The sequence below is a fragment of the Helianthus annuus genome, chromosome 6 (genome assembly GCF_002127325.2).
Source record: "Helianthus annuus cultivar XRQ/B chromosome 6, HanXRQr2.0-SUNRISE, whole genome shotgun sequence".
Taxonomy (NCBI): Eukaryota; Viridiplantae; Streptophyta; class Magnoliopsida; order Asterales; family Asteraceae; genus Helianthus; species Helianthus annuus.
Genome location: NC_035438.2, coordinates 2,893,681 through 2,908,028, shown reverse-complemented (window position 1 = coordinate 2,908,028; position 14,348 = coordinate 2,893,681). Strand labels below are relative to the sequence as shown.

The 14,348-nt window shown below is 36.6% G+C and overlaps 1 protein-coding gene across 3 annotated transcripts; it reads left to right on the top strand.

The window, feature by feature from the left end:
* The first annotated feature begins 1,405 nt into the window (after positions 1 to 1,405).
* Positions 1,406 to 13,576, top strand: LOC110864350 (DNA-directed RNA polymerase IV subunit 1). 3 transcript variants are annotated; one of them, XM_022113395.2, is made up of 18 exons: positions 1,406 to 1,636; positions 3,461 to 3,576; positions 3,657 to 3,777; positions 3,868 to 3,989; positions 4,534 to 4,587; positions 4,678 to 4,890; positions 4,965 to 5,102; positions 5,636 to 7,603; positions 8,097 to 8,266; positions 8,362 to 8,428; positions 8,517 to 8,641; positions 8,731 to 8,870; positions 9,391 to 9,650; positions 9,727 to 9,900; positions 10,591 to 10,728; positions 11,217 to 11,479; positions 12,181 to 12,292; positions 13,070 to 13,576. In XM_022113395.2, exons 2-18 carry the CDS (start codon positions 3,490 to 3,492, stop codon positions 13,235 to 13,237), a joined length of 4,320 nt encoding a protein of 1,439 aa, XP_021969087.1. In that variant the 5' UTR covers positions 1,406 to 1,636; positions 3,461 to 3,489; the 3' UTR covers positions 13,238 to 13,576. The 3 variants fall into 3 exon arrangements, with proteins under 3 accessions (XP_021969087.1, XP_035830203.1, XP_021969088.1); XM_035974310.1 differs by lacking the exon at positions 1,406 to 1,636 and adding an exon at positions 2,703 to 2,839; XM_022113396.2 differs by lacking the exons at positions 1,406 to 1,636; positions 3,461 to 3,576; positions 3,657 to 3,777 and having other exon boundaries at positions 3,933 to 3,994.
* Positions 13,577 to 14,348: the final 772 nt, after the last annotated feature.

Below are 14,348 nucleotides of genomic sequence, written 5' to 3'. Positions count from 1 at the left end.
ACTAGTTTATATATATTTTGTATTTTTTTTATATATTTAAATAAGTTATATTTTAGCGGCCCGTTTTTTATTTATTCTTATGTTTTATGTATATATAAGTTTGTACTAATTCAAATATATTTATCTTTTGTTTTCAAAATTGAGTTATCAACTTTATATTATAGACTGGGTCCCGTTTTTTTTACTCGCCCAGGGTACGAATAGATTCGAAGTTTTTTTTTTTTTTTTTTTGGACGACCCTGTTCATTACCCTAATTTCACCCCTAATCTCATTCACGTCGGTTGTAGTTACCAAGGCCGTGACACACAGGCATGAATGAGGCTTGGGGGCGACAATGTTGAGAGCTTAAGGGCATGGGGGCGGAAGGCAAATTTTTAACCATTAAATCCATAATACCCCACCATATAGAGTCACCTTAACCCACCACCACATTTAACATTTCAACTCTCATCAATATGTTTTTTGGTGTGAAATGTGAAACTCTTCACTGCCAATGTGACACATTTTTCTTTTCACATTCACTACGACACACAATCTAATAGTTATATAGTTTGTTGTAGATTGTTTTTACACCTAAATATCACTTAACCTTGCATTTATGAGGCATTGAACATACACCACTTTTATGGAGGCAAACACTATACTAGTAGACGAACAGACCACTAAATCATAAATGAGTGTCTAAAGATACCCTGTAACTAAACATACCCTTTATGTGAAACTGTGAGAAGGGTAACTATTTTTTAAGGGCGAGCCTCTCCCCCAAATTTATAAGACCATGTCTAGTGGAAGACACAAATAATGCCCCTATCTTTGGGTGTTTTGCGTCATGTGGCAGTTCAATCAGCAATGGAGCATTATGGGACGTTTTTCTAAAATGGATGTAGTAGAGATGTGGGCATTGTGAGGCATATGTTAAAAGAGGTCTAATAGAATAAAATAAAAAAAAAAACCATCAAAAAACTGATATTGGCCAAACAAAAAGAAGAATACCGGTCATTGGGCAAACATTTCGAATAAAGGCGTTAAAAAAGCACGCTCAGGACCATTTTTTTGAAAAAAAAAACCCAGGGGATGGTTTCAAGACGTCGGGGGGCATTTTTCTGAGAAAAAAAAGCTCAAAAACCCCCAACTACAGATGGTCTTAAAGCGAGATACGTTTAACAACACCAATAAACGAAACAAAACTTCAAGGGGATCGTGAATGTGAAAAACAAAAACCAATAAACAACATCCAAACATTAAACAATAGTTGAAGGTGGGATTGTGTGATTCTTGTATTCTAGGAAAAGGGCCAAGGCCCAGGAATCAAGAATATTTGTTTTCACCCCTGATACTTCCACTTATTACCCCCTTGACCCTGATTATATATTATTCTCTCAACACACACACACACACCTCTATATTTAGGGGAATATTGAGGAGGTGATAGGTAAGTAGTATTAACGAGGGAGGTTGCTCCAGTTGGGTGCAATTATAAGCAGCAAGCAACAGCAGCAGCAGCCCCTCCCAATAACAAAACCCCTTAGTCTTCTCGAGAGTACCATTCTTGATATCTTCTAAAAAAACCCACAAAAAAAAAAAAAAAAAAATCACATCTTTATCGTTCAAACCGCTTCAAGATTCGATAAAAAGGTGAGTCTTTTTTAAGTTTGGATTGTGTATCTTGTATCAGGAACAGGATTCCGAACATGGGTTTGTTTCTATTTTTGTTCTTGGTGGTTATGATGATCAATGTTGAGATTCTGCTGTCGTAATCCTAGGTTGTTTTTGGTTTTTCTTTAGATTCTTTATATGGGTTTGTGATCAAGAATCTTGATCATGATTCTTTTTGAGTGTTTTTGCATGATGGTGTCATGTTAAGGGGTTTTGGCAATGTGGGTGGGGTTTTGATAGGGTTTTGTGTCTGTGATTGATGCATGAACATTGGGAATCTTGTTGTTTAGTTCATACTGTTTGTTTAAGTCAATAAAAAGAATTTTGTTGGTTGTGTTAAATTCTTGGTTTTGATTCATAAGATTGAAAGGTGATCTTGTTCTTCTTTGTTTGTTGTTTAGGGTTGGTTCCATGGTTGTAAAAATCCCGATTAGTCTCTGATTAGTCGCTTATTAATCACTAATCGGAGGTTCACCGATTAATGGCCAATTTATCGCTAGGCGGTCAATGGCGGTCCTATTCTGACCAAATTGTGGCCAGATGCCGGCCAAATTTCGACTAAACCTTATAAATTCCTTCCAATTACTTAAAAGAATGGGTCAATGAGGGGTTAAAACATGTCTACTTTAGAAAACTACATGTAAAAATGTGTGTATATATATAACTAATAATTAAATATAAAAATCTTGATCCGATTAATTCCGATTAATCCCTATTAATCCTGATTAATCGCTAGTCGGTACCCCACCGCCCGACTAGCGCCTAGCGATTCTTACAACACTGGTTGGTTCTAGTTTGTTGTTTTGATGATGATGATGATCAATGTTTGGGTTGATTTTGTTTTCGGAAGTTTCGAAATTATGTGTTTCGGGGTTTGATCTTTTGACCGATCGGAATGAGGGCTATCGAATACTTTTTGCAAAGTATTAGAAAGAAATTCATGGTCCACATTACTAGTGATTGATGCAGAGGATATATCCGATAGAAAATATCGAATATTGATTCTGATGTTCATTATTAACCAGGTTAAAATTTAAAAACTATAGCTTGGTTTAAAAAAGCGAGCTTAAAGCGTGAGGCGATGAAGCGCTAGGGTTGTCGCTTTTTTGCTCTGAGGCGACAAATCACGTGAAGCGTTTTGAAGCGCGCTTTAAGCCCGAAGCGACGCTTCATCCCAATCAGGTCAGATTTGGGTTTTTTATTTAGGCCCAATAGTCTCTAATAGGGTTTAACTGAGGCCCGCTACTTCTTTACCCTAAAAAAAGAACGTTAGTAAACATCTTCAGCCGCTCCCTCCCTCTTCTCCATCGATTCTTCATACTTTCTCCAATAATCGACTTTAATTTATGTTTTAACTATGTTTTTTATGTGTTAAAGTACGTTTTTTAATCATGTTTTTGTGTTTATTATTGATTAACAAGTAGAATATGTCATATTGATGTGTACAAATATTTTATTTTATTTTTATTTTGGGCGCTTCGTATACGCGAAGCTTCGCTTAAAGCTTTTGGAACCAAAACGCTTCGGAGCGCCTCACGCTTTTTTAAACCAAGAACTATACACTTCTAATCAATAAATTCAATCGTTTATTGAATTAGCGCCGTGACAAACTCAAGGAATGGATAATTCCATATGATAAAAAAAATAATGTTTTCTTGATCATAGAGTTAAGCACGATAAGTTGATAACCGTGTTACGGAAAGTATTTTACTTATTAATTTTGACCTTTTTAAGTTTTTATTATGTGCCTTTGTCATATGTCTATTTTGAATCATGAAATTTAAACTCAAGTTATTTTAATAGGGAGGTCAATAAACGGCAAAATAAGCTTGATGGAAAATGAAGTGTTTGTAGAACAACAAGTACCATCCGGCGTTCTTAAAAGCATACGCTTCAAAGTTCTATCCGAGGAAGATGCAGTAAGCCTATTACTACCGTGTTTCTTAATTTCGTCAACGCTTTTCGCCCCAAGATTAATAATTTTATAATTATGCATCAGGAAAAAGCATCGGTGAAGGAAGTCACCGTAGCGAATGAAGTAACCGACCCTGCGTTTGGATTCCCGAATCCCGCATCACAATGCCATACATGTGGTGCCAAGGATTACCGAACTTGCGAAGGTACAAATCGAAGAGTGATCGTGTTTTTTATTTCCGTTCTTGTGTGTGTTTACAATGATTTAATTTTATGTATAACCGTCCGTCTTGCAGGTCACATAGGTTTAATAAAATTTCCGTTCACAATACTTCATCCTTACTATTTACCGGAAGTCGCACAAATTCTGAATAAAATCTGTCCCGGATGTAAAAACGTTAGAAAAGATAAGGCCAAGGTCAGGTATTAATATTATGTTGCATATACATGTTGTCATGTGGAGGTCAAATACTCAAATATAAAAGGGAAAAATTACAAGTTTTGTCCTTTATCTTTATACCACTTTTCAGGTGGTGTCCTTTTTAACGAATGTTGACAGGCGGTGTCCTTTACTAGGTATTTTGTTGCAAGTTTAGTCCTTTACACCCAACCCAGTTAAAAAACCCTGTTAATTGTTGACAGACGGTGTCCTTTACTAGGTATTTTGTTGCAAGTTTAGTCCTTTACCTAGGTATTTTGTTGCAAGTTTAGTCCTTTACACCCAACAATTAACAGGGTTTTTAACTGGGTTAGGTGTAAAGGACTAAACTTGCAACAAAATACCTAGTAAAGGACTAAACTTGCAACAAAATACCTAGTAAAGGACACCGCCTGTCAACATTCGTTAAAAAGGACACTGCCTGAAAAGTGGTATAAAGATAAAGGACAAAACTTGTAATTTTTCCAATTTAAAAGTGATATCAATTTATTAATTTTTTTTCTATGTTTTGTTGATTTTGTAGAATAATGTCACGGCATCCCCCGTACAAACCCCTAAAGTTTGCAAATATTGCGATGTAAGTAATCTTAAACGTTGTTTTTTAACTTTTAAGTTGATATTTTTTTTAAAAATATTTTAAAGTTATAATTTTCTTCTCGTTTAACAGAAAACCTTTAAAGATATATATCCACCTATGAAATTCAAAGTTTCGACAAAAGACGTATTCGGAAAGACTGCAATCATTGTGGAAATAAAAGGTGTAAAGAAGCTTGTTTCGGATAAAAGTTTACCTCATGATTATTGGAACTTTGTTCCTAACGATCCTCAACAAGACGCAACGTTTTCAGCATTTGATCGGAAAGTTCTTACACACGTGCAGGTTACATTTGTTTATAAAGAACAATGTTTTATTATTCCGTTTAAGTATTACTAATGATTCCTAATGATTATTAGGTTTATCAAATATTGAAAGACGTTGATCCAACTTTTCTTAAAGGATCGCTTGGAAAAAAGAACAAGATTTTTCTCCAAAGTTTCCCTTTAACTCCCAACTGTCACCGTGTAGCAGAGTTTGGTCAAAATTTGACTTTTGTAAGCTTCTTCTTATAATCGTATCATAGTACCACCTAGGGGTGCAAATGAGCCAAGCTACTCGCGAGCTACTCGAGCTCGGCTCGAAAAAAAGCTCGAACGAGCCGAGCTTAAACGAGCTCGAGCGAGCCGAGCTTAAACGAGCTCGAGCTCGAGCCCGAGCCTAAAAAACAAGCTCGTTTAGTAAACGAGCCCGACCCTGAGCTTCGCTTATCGAGCTCGAGCCGGCTCGCGAGCCTAAACGAGCTTTCTGTTTATATATTTTTTTATTAATATATTAAACATATATTTATATAATAATAATTACCATTTATATAAATATAAAAAATAACTTAATTATTTGTATAATAATAATAATTATAATTAATAAATACTAAACGAGTCGAGCTCGAGCTTGAAAAATTACCTTCGAGCCGAGCTCGAGCTTTCATATGTTAAACGAGCTCGAGTTCGAGCCTGGTCGAGCTCGGGCTCGGCTCGGCTCGTTTGCACCCCTTAAGATTGTAATTTAAATTATCATCGTTTTATTTCAGGATGAACGCACAAGGGCATACAGAAAAATGGTAGGCTTTCGTGGTACTGCAAACGAGCTGAGTGCATGTGTACTTGAGTGCATAAAACTTTCAAAGATACGAGCAGAGAAACCTACGCTTCGTGATCCCGATGCCGACGATAATCCGGCTAAGATGCATGGATTAAAATACATGAAAGAAGTTAGTCTAGGGAAGCGAACCGATTTTTGTTTCCGAATGGTGTGTGTCGGTGACCCGTACATAAAGCTAGACGAAATCGGCGTACCCCATGAAATAGCCGAAACGATGCTAGTTTCCGAGCAACTTAATTCATTCAACTGGGAAAAAATAAACGCATCTTGTGGCTTACGAATCCTTCAACGCGGAGAAATTTTCGTTAGGCGAAGAGGTCGTTTAGTTCCCGTCAGATATGGTGATCAATTGCGAATTGGGGATACCGTTTACCGTCCTCTTGCTGACGGAGACGTTGTTTTGATAAATAGACCACCGTCTATTCATTCGCACTCACTCATTGCTCTTCGTGTCAAAGTTCTCCCGGTCAACTGTGTTCTTTCGGTCAACCCTTTGATATGTTCTCCGTTACGGGGCGATTTTGATGGTGATAGTCTTCACGGGTACATTCCTCAATCGTTGGAAAGTAGAGTCGAGCTTCGGGAGCTCGTTACGTTGGAAAACCAGTTGGTCGATAAACAAAGTGGCAAGAGTTTATTGTCGTTGAGTCATGATAGTTTGACCGCTGCTCATCTGATGCTCGAAGACGGTGTTTTTTTCAACCGATCCCAATTGCAACAGTTACAAATGTTTTGTCCACGTCAGCAGTTGCAACTGCCAGCTGTCATGAAAAAGTTTAAACATTTATGGACCGGGAGGCAGTTGTTTAGTCTTGTTTTGGATAACGAATTCGATCTCGATGTGGGCGGGACCCAAATCAAAAACGGAGAATTTGTAAGCTCGTTAAATCCGTCTTCTTGCTTACAAGAAGGTGACGAGAATATATACGGTTATCTGATCAAAAACTTTAGCGGCGATAAGGTTCTCGAATTCCTTCACTCGGCACAAGAGTTGCTTATCGAATGGGTGTCAATGAGGGGATTTAGTGTCTCGTTATTGGATCTTTACTTGTCGTCTGATTCAAAACGTAATATGAATGACGAAGTTGTTTACGGGTTGCGTGAAGCCGAGCGGCAGGCTCACGGGCAGCTGTTAATGGTGGACGGGCATCAAGATTTTCTTACCGGAAACCTGACCGGAAACGAGGGTTACAGTGAACTGCAGTCGGATAAAATGTGTCATGATCAACAAACGTTGGCTGCGTTAAGTCGAGCATCGGCTGCTGCTTTTAAAGAAGTGTTTCGTGATCTTCAATCTCTCATTTACAGTTACGTCTCTAAAGAAAACTCGTTTGTTTCGATGTTGAAAGCCGGGAGTAAAGGAAACATGCTAAAGTTTGTGCAGCATAGCATGTGTGTCGGTTATCAACACTCGTTAGTCCCGCTTTCATTTCACTTCCCTCGCGAGTTTTCGTGTGTTTCGTGGAACAACCATAAAAGGGCAGATTTGTCTTTTCCTTCGGGTGTGGATAGATACGTTCCTTACGGAGTCATAAAGAGCTCGTTCTTGTCGGGCCTTAACCCCTTCGAGTTTTTAGTCCATTCCGTGACTAATCGAGACGCTTCGTTTGGCGGGCATGCGGATATCTCCGGAACTTTGTTTAGAAAACTCATGTTTTTTATGCGGGACTTGTACATCGGGTATGACGGGACCGTGAGAAACTGTTACGGGAATCAGCTCGTTCAGTTTACGTATAATTCCGAAAACGCCCCTGGTGAAAGCAAATCACTTTTGGCTAAAGAAGAGTGCGGGGCCGCTGTCGGTTCCTTGGCTGCGTGCGCCATATCCGAAGCGGCTTACGGTGCGTTGGATCAGCCAGTCAGCGCACTCGAGAACTCACCTTTGCTAAACTTGAAGGTAACATTTGTCAAATTTCTAAAATACCCTTCAAGAATGGATCTTGTAGAGTGAGGTCAATGGGCATATATATTATTGAGTTAAATGCCATTTTAGTCCCTGTGGTTTGGGCCATTTTGCCAGATTAGTCCAAAGGTTTCATTTTTAACCTGTGGGTCCAAAAAGGTTTCACAGTTGCCATTTTAGTCCACTGGGTTAACTTCATCCATTTTTTCTGTTAACGAGAAGGCCAATTTGGTCATTTTGTATGTAATTCTGTTAACTAAAAGGGCAATTCAGCCATATAAAATGACCGAATTGGCCTTCTCATTAACAGAAAAAATGGATAAAGTTAACCCAGTGGACTAAAATGGCAACTGTGAAACCTTTTTGGACCCACAGGTTAAAAATGAAACCTTTGGACTAAACTGGCAAAATGGCCCAAACCACAGGGACTAAAATGGCATTTAACTCTATATTATTTTACTAACGGAATTGTGGTTTAATTGTGCAGAAAGTGCTTGAATGTGGCGTTAGAAAACTCTCCGGTAACAAAACCGCATCGCTTTTCTTGTCGCAAAAGCTTAAAAGATGGCATAACGGATTCGAATACGGAGCGTTAGATGTCAAGAATCATTTGGAGAAGCTATTGTTTCAAGACGTTGTTTCACTCGTCACCATTTTGTAAGTTTCTTTACTTTGACTTGTTAAAATTCCTTTTCTTTTGTAGAAAAAAAACGTTGACTATTTTCTATACGTACGTCTTTTACGTTCACCAGCTATTCCCAACAAACCGGCAAACGATCTCGTAATAGCCCTTGGATTTGCTATTTTCGTATAAGCAAGGTAATATAACTATATAAGAAATGTTACGTTTTAGTCCCTCTTATCACCGACAATAGTCTTTGAGGGTATTTTTGTCATTTTCGTGCAGGAAGCTGCTGATAGGAAGCAACTAAAAGTGCAGTCGATTATCAATGCTCTGAGGTCAAAGTGTGCTGACTCATCAAATTTCAAGAAATTAAAATTAAGTCTACCGAAATTACAGATATCATCCAAGTATGAGTTTTTGTGTTCTTGATTACTCGCGATTTGTTCTTGCTTTCTTTATTAGAAAAAAAAAATGAACTTTTGTGATTAATTTTCAGAGATTATCCGGAAGATGATCCAATGAATGAGAACGACGAGAATATATTTATCACTGCTCAAATAATGGACATCTCAAGCAACTCACTAAATGTACTCCAAGACGTTGTGGTGCCGTTCCTTCTAGAAACCGTTATAAAAGGTTATTATAAATATACTGTATATAGGGGATGGTTCAAATGAAAACCACTTTTATCGCAAAAACTCGAAAACTAACTAAAAAAGGCTAAAAAACACACAATTTTTTTTTTCATTTTTTTTATTAAAATCGCTAGTTTTTTTATATAAAAAAAACTTTTTTTTTTTTCAAAAAAAAAAAAATTGTAGTGCACATGTGTAATAATTCACATGTGTAGTACACATACACATGTGTACTATTACACATGTGCACTACAAATTTTTTTTTTTGAAAAAAAGTTTTAGGCTTTTTTAGTTAGTTTAAATAGCGAAAATTGGTATGCAAAAAAAAATTGTATGTTTTTAGGCTTTTTTAGTTAGTTTTCGAGTTTTCGCGATAACTAGTGGTTTTCATTTGAACCTTCCCCTTCTGTATATATATATATATATATATATATATATATATATATATATATATATATATATATGCTTTTATGTTAGAAAGTTGATCATTTTATATTATTTTTTTTCTTGTTGTTGTATAGGATCTCCGAATGTGAAGAAAGTGGAGATTGTGTGGCAAGACGGTCCGAAAACATCAAAAAATTTTAAAGAATCTTCGGGTGAACTTTACTTGCGAGTTTTCATGTCGGAAAACTGCGATAGAAAGAACTTTTGGAGGTCTATTATAGGCGATTGTATTCAAATAATGGATATGATCGATTGGGAACGAAGCCATTCAGATGATATTCAAGATGTTATTTTGGCACAAGGAATCGATGCTGCAAGAAACCACTTTCTTTGTGTACGTTATACGATATTCTTTCTTTTAATTTTTATAAGAAAGTTTGCGTTTTTCGTTAACTGTTTGGTTAATGCAGACACTGAAATCAGCGATAGAAGATACCGGTAAAAGCATACTTCCCCAACATTTGGCCCTTGCTGCTGACTGTTTATCGGTGGCTGGAGAATTCGCTCCGATAAATGCGAAAGGGCTTTCCCTACTGAGAAAACAAGCATCGGTTTCCGCACCATTTACTCAAGCGTGTTTTGCTGTAAGTATATATTAGCGTAACGATAGGTTTTTACTTAGGGGTGCTAAACGGGTCGTGCTCGCGGGTTGACGGGCGACTCGAACCATGAAAATTCTAGACGAACCCGATCACGACCCGAACTCGAAAGTTTAGACGAACCCGAACACGACCTGAGCCCGAAAGTCATGTCATACATATGAACCCGTACACGATCCGTTCAACCCGGATTATTTTTTTTTTCAGAAACTAATATATTAAAATTAAAATTTTACTACAAAAAACACAAATGTATATAATACAATTACATTTTAAATATAAAATCTTATGTCAATTTTTCTTTTTAAGTTATAATTATGGCATATAACACACCCAATTTAATTTATGACATAAAACATATTGTAAAAAATAAAATATAATATAATTGGGTTAAACGGGTTAACCCACCAACCCCGACCACTTTAGCTGAACGTGTTCGCGGGTTCAACCTGAAACTGACCCAAACCCGTTTAGACTAAACCTAAACCTACGAATTTCGTGTGTTAGGTTAGGGTCGTGTTTTCAGGTCGTGTCAGAATTTACACCCCTAGTTTTACTCAGAAAATACACTTTGGGTGTTCTGTTTAAGCCGCTACCCAATGGACCCCCCCCTGAGATAAAACGTAACCCAAATCGACGTGTTCGTTAGTAATGTGGAGTATGATCTTGTTGCAGAATCCGTCGGATTGCTTTGTGAAGGCTGCAAAGAGTGAGGCTTCTGATAAACTCGAGGGGACTATTGATGCACTCTCATGGGGAAAAGTACCGGCTCTCGGGACTGGTGGAAGATTCGACATTTTATTTTCCGGGAAGGTAGACATTATTTTATGCAAAACTAGATGCATACATGTATTATCTTTGTACCCTTAGAACATTTATTTTGTTAAGAGTTAAATGCGATTTTAGTCCCTGTGGTTTGGGCCATTTTGCCAGTTTAGTCCAAAGGTTTCATTTTTCGCCTGTGGGTCCAAAAAGGTTTCACCGTTGCCATTTTAGTCCACTGGGTTAACTTCATCCATTTTTTCTGTTAACGAGAAGAGCAATTCCGTCATTTTATATGACCGAATTGCCCTTCTAGTTAACAGAATTACATATAAAATGACCGAATTGCCCTTCTCGTTAACAGAAAAATGGATGAAGTCAACCTAGTGGACTAAAATGGCAACGGTGAAACCTTTTTGGACCCACAGGCGAAAAATGAAACCTTTGGACTAAACTGGCAAAATGGCCCAAACCACAGGGACTAAAATGGCATTTAACTCTTTTGTTAATTATATATTTTGTCTCTGATACTGTCACAGGAGCATCAAATTGATAAACCCGTAGATGTGTACGGTTTCTTAAGCAAGAGTATTGATTCTCATGAAGAGAAGACGGAGGTGGTTGTTGAGTGTAATAAGGATAATAATAAGCTCGTGAGCAACAAAAGTCCCGCCCTGTTGTTTCCGTATCCGGATATTAATATAAACGCGACTACAGATGCTATGAAAATGGTGTTGAAAAAGCATATATCGGCTGAAGATATTAAAAGATTATCTAAAGATCTGAAGCATATACTTTACAAGTAAGTTCTCGATTTTGAGGCATGTTATATATACATTTATAACCGAAGGTCGGTATTCACGGTAACCTTTCCTTTAAATTTTCAGTTTCACCCATTATACTATATATATATATATATATATATATATATATATAGAGAGAGAGAGAGAGAGAGAGAGTATATCGTACATTACGGCTTAACGTACTTCACGTACAACAACGTGCGTGATTTTAAAATGAACGTGCGTAATTACCTGTCGTACGTGATGTACGTTAAGCCGTAATGTACGCTAACCTTCATATATATATATATATATATATATATATATATACATACATATATATATATATATTATAGTATTATACGCCTTTAACCCAATTTGGTGAACTTTTATTAAAAGAACCGTGTTCAATTTAATTTCTTGATATTCCGGCATAAATTTTGTTGAAAACTAACATCGGAAGCGGTAACGGTTTTTATTTTAATGGTTTTCGATCCATGTAAAATATGTAAAGATATTCTTTTGGGCCTATTACGACTTTGTTTTTTGGGGTTTTCTCTTCCGGTTGCTATACCGAGTGCCAGTACTATACGTATCATAATGAACCGAACCGATACCGACTGAATTCCTGCCACATCACGCCGAGGAAACCCACTAGTTCGTTTGGATAGTCCATGTTACAACTGTTATATCAAATTGTTTTATGTTTGTTTTGATATAGGTACGATGTTAATCACCAGTTAAGCAAAGATGACAAACTCGTTGCATGGAAAGCTTTGTTTTTTCACCCTCGAAGGGACGAGAAGATTGGGATCGGACTTTTTGAAATAAAGGTAACGAAAAGTAGGGGTGAGCAAGAAAACCGAAATAACCGAACCGTAACCGAATAACCGAAATAACCGAATCGAAACAAAAACCGACGGTTCGGTTTTCGGATTTTTAATAACCGAAAATTTCGGTTCGGTTTTCGGATAAACTTTTTCAATAACCGGAAAAAACTGAACCGAACCGATAAGTTACAATCCATATATTTATATGTTTAAGTTTAAATTGTTTAAGTGTTTAACCCAATGCTAGTAGAAAATGTTAATTTATTCTTGGATGTTAAGTGTTTATAATTAAAACATTATAACTGAAATGATTTATTATTACCTATAAGATATAACAAAATTTAATATAAAAATTAAATTTAATAAAAACTTTGAAGAAACATAAAAATAGATTAGAAGGTAAGGTGTATTTAAACAACATTAACTAAAGAGGTTAACTATAATAACTTAAATGTAAACATATAAAAAGATTGTTATAATATAAATTATACTTTTTATTTTTTGAATCTTACATAATTTTGTTCCAAAAACCGAGATAACCGAAAAACCGAACCGAACCGACGTAAAAACCGAAAAACCGAAACCGAAAAAAACCGAAACCGAACGGTTTTTAAAACCCGAAAACCGACATTTCGGTTTCGGTTTTGATTTTATCAAAAAACCGAACCGAACCGAACCGTGCACACCCCTAACGAAAAGAACGAAAAATATAAAAATTTTCTTCTCTTTTATATTTTTCGCGTTTCGAAGTTTTTATACTTTCATATCTTTTATTTATAGGTCGGGCACAACATAAATCATGGAAATACACGTTGCTTTGTTGTGGAGCGAGTCGACGGAACAACAGAAGATTTCTCGTATCACAAATGCATACATCACGCGTTGAAACTGATTGCACCGTTTGAAGCAACCGTATACGAGTCAAGGTGGTTGAATGGAAAAGAGTAGTAACGCTTTGTGTGGTCCGTTTAGTCGATGTATTTTATTATTTGTGTTGTTTTATTGATGAATGTGTGGGCAGATGGTGTTCTTCAGCTTCTTTTTGCTGCTTCCACTGAAATTTGTTTGCCGCGATGAACCGAGCGAGGAAGTCTTAGTGGAAGTAGCAACGAGAAGCTTGGAACAATCAATAATCCTGTTTTTTTTTCTATTTCTACTACATGTGTTGTATTTCCGGTTTAGTTGTTTTTATGTTTGAACATGAACGGTAGTTATTGTCGTATCTTTCCGTTGCAACCGTCACTCAAGTTCTTACCCGGCGGGTACAAAACCGGGTATTGTGATTAACCAGTTAGGGTATGGAATCTGGTTTTGAATAGAAGGTGATCGTTTTTTTTTTTTTTTTTTTTTTTTTTTTTTTTTTTTTTTGGTTTCGGCTTTTTTTTCGGTTTGAGACGGTATGCCCAGGTTGGAACCGGATTCAAATCATAGTCTTAATAGAAGTTTTCTTTGCTGTTTCACTTTTTTTTTTTGAATAAAAATTGTTTTGTTAAACAAACACTTTTTCGGGAATTATGAAAATTAATGACAAAAATAACAAGGAGTCCACTAACCAATTATGAGACGTTTTGAAAAAAAAAAATCAACAAGAATTTTCCAAGATGTATTTTTTTTAATGCAAAGGATTTTTTTTTAAATGTATTTGGCGTTGCAAAAAACCTTTTCATGGTGATTATATATATTTGTTGAAATGTTGGGGGGAAGGATGATGCCACTTGAATTTGTGTAGATATATTTTCTAATATATAAGATGTTTGTAGGGCATGTCTTTCTCTTTCTAACCTTGCTTGTAATAAGGCTGGCGGGTGTGGTTTCGTGCCTCCTTTCAACTCATCAATTTTAGCGCCTCAGGGCGTACCTACACCATTCCGCTTACGCTAATGGGGGCGCTATTCTTGGCCTCCGCTAAAGGAATAGTGGGTGTGAGAAAAAATTCAATGGGGTCCACCTTCATCAACCAATCAGATTTCTTTATAGAATATTGGATTTTAATAATCTCAACTATTCGACTCGTATCCTTCATCTGATCAAAAACCCTAAAATGTCAGCTTGTAATTCA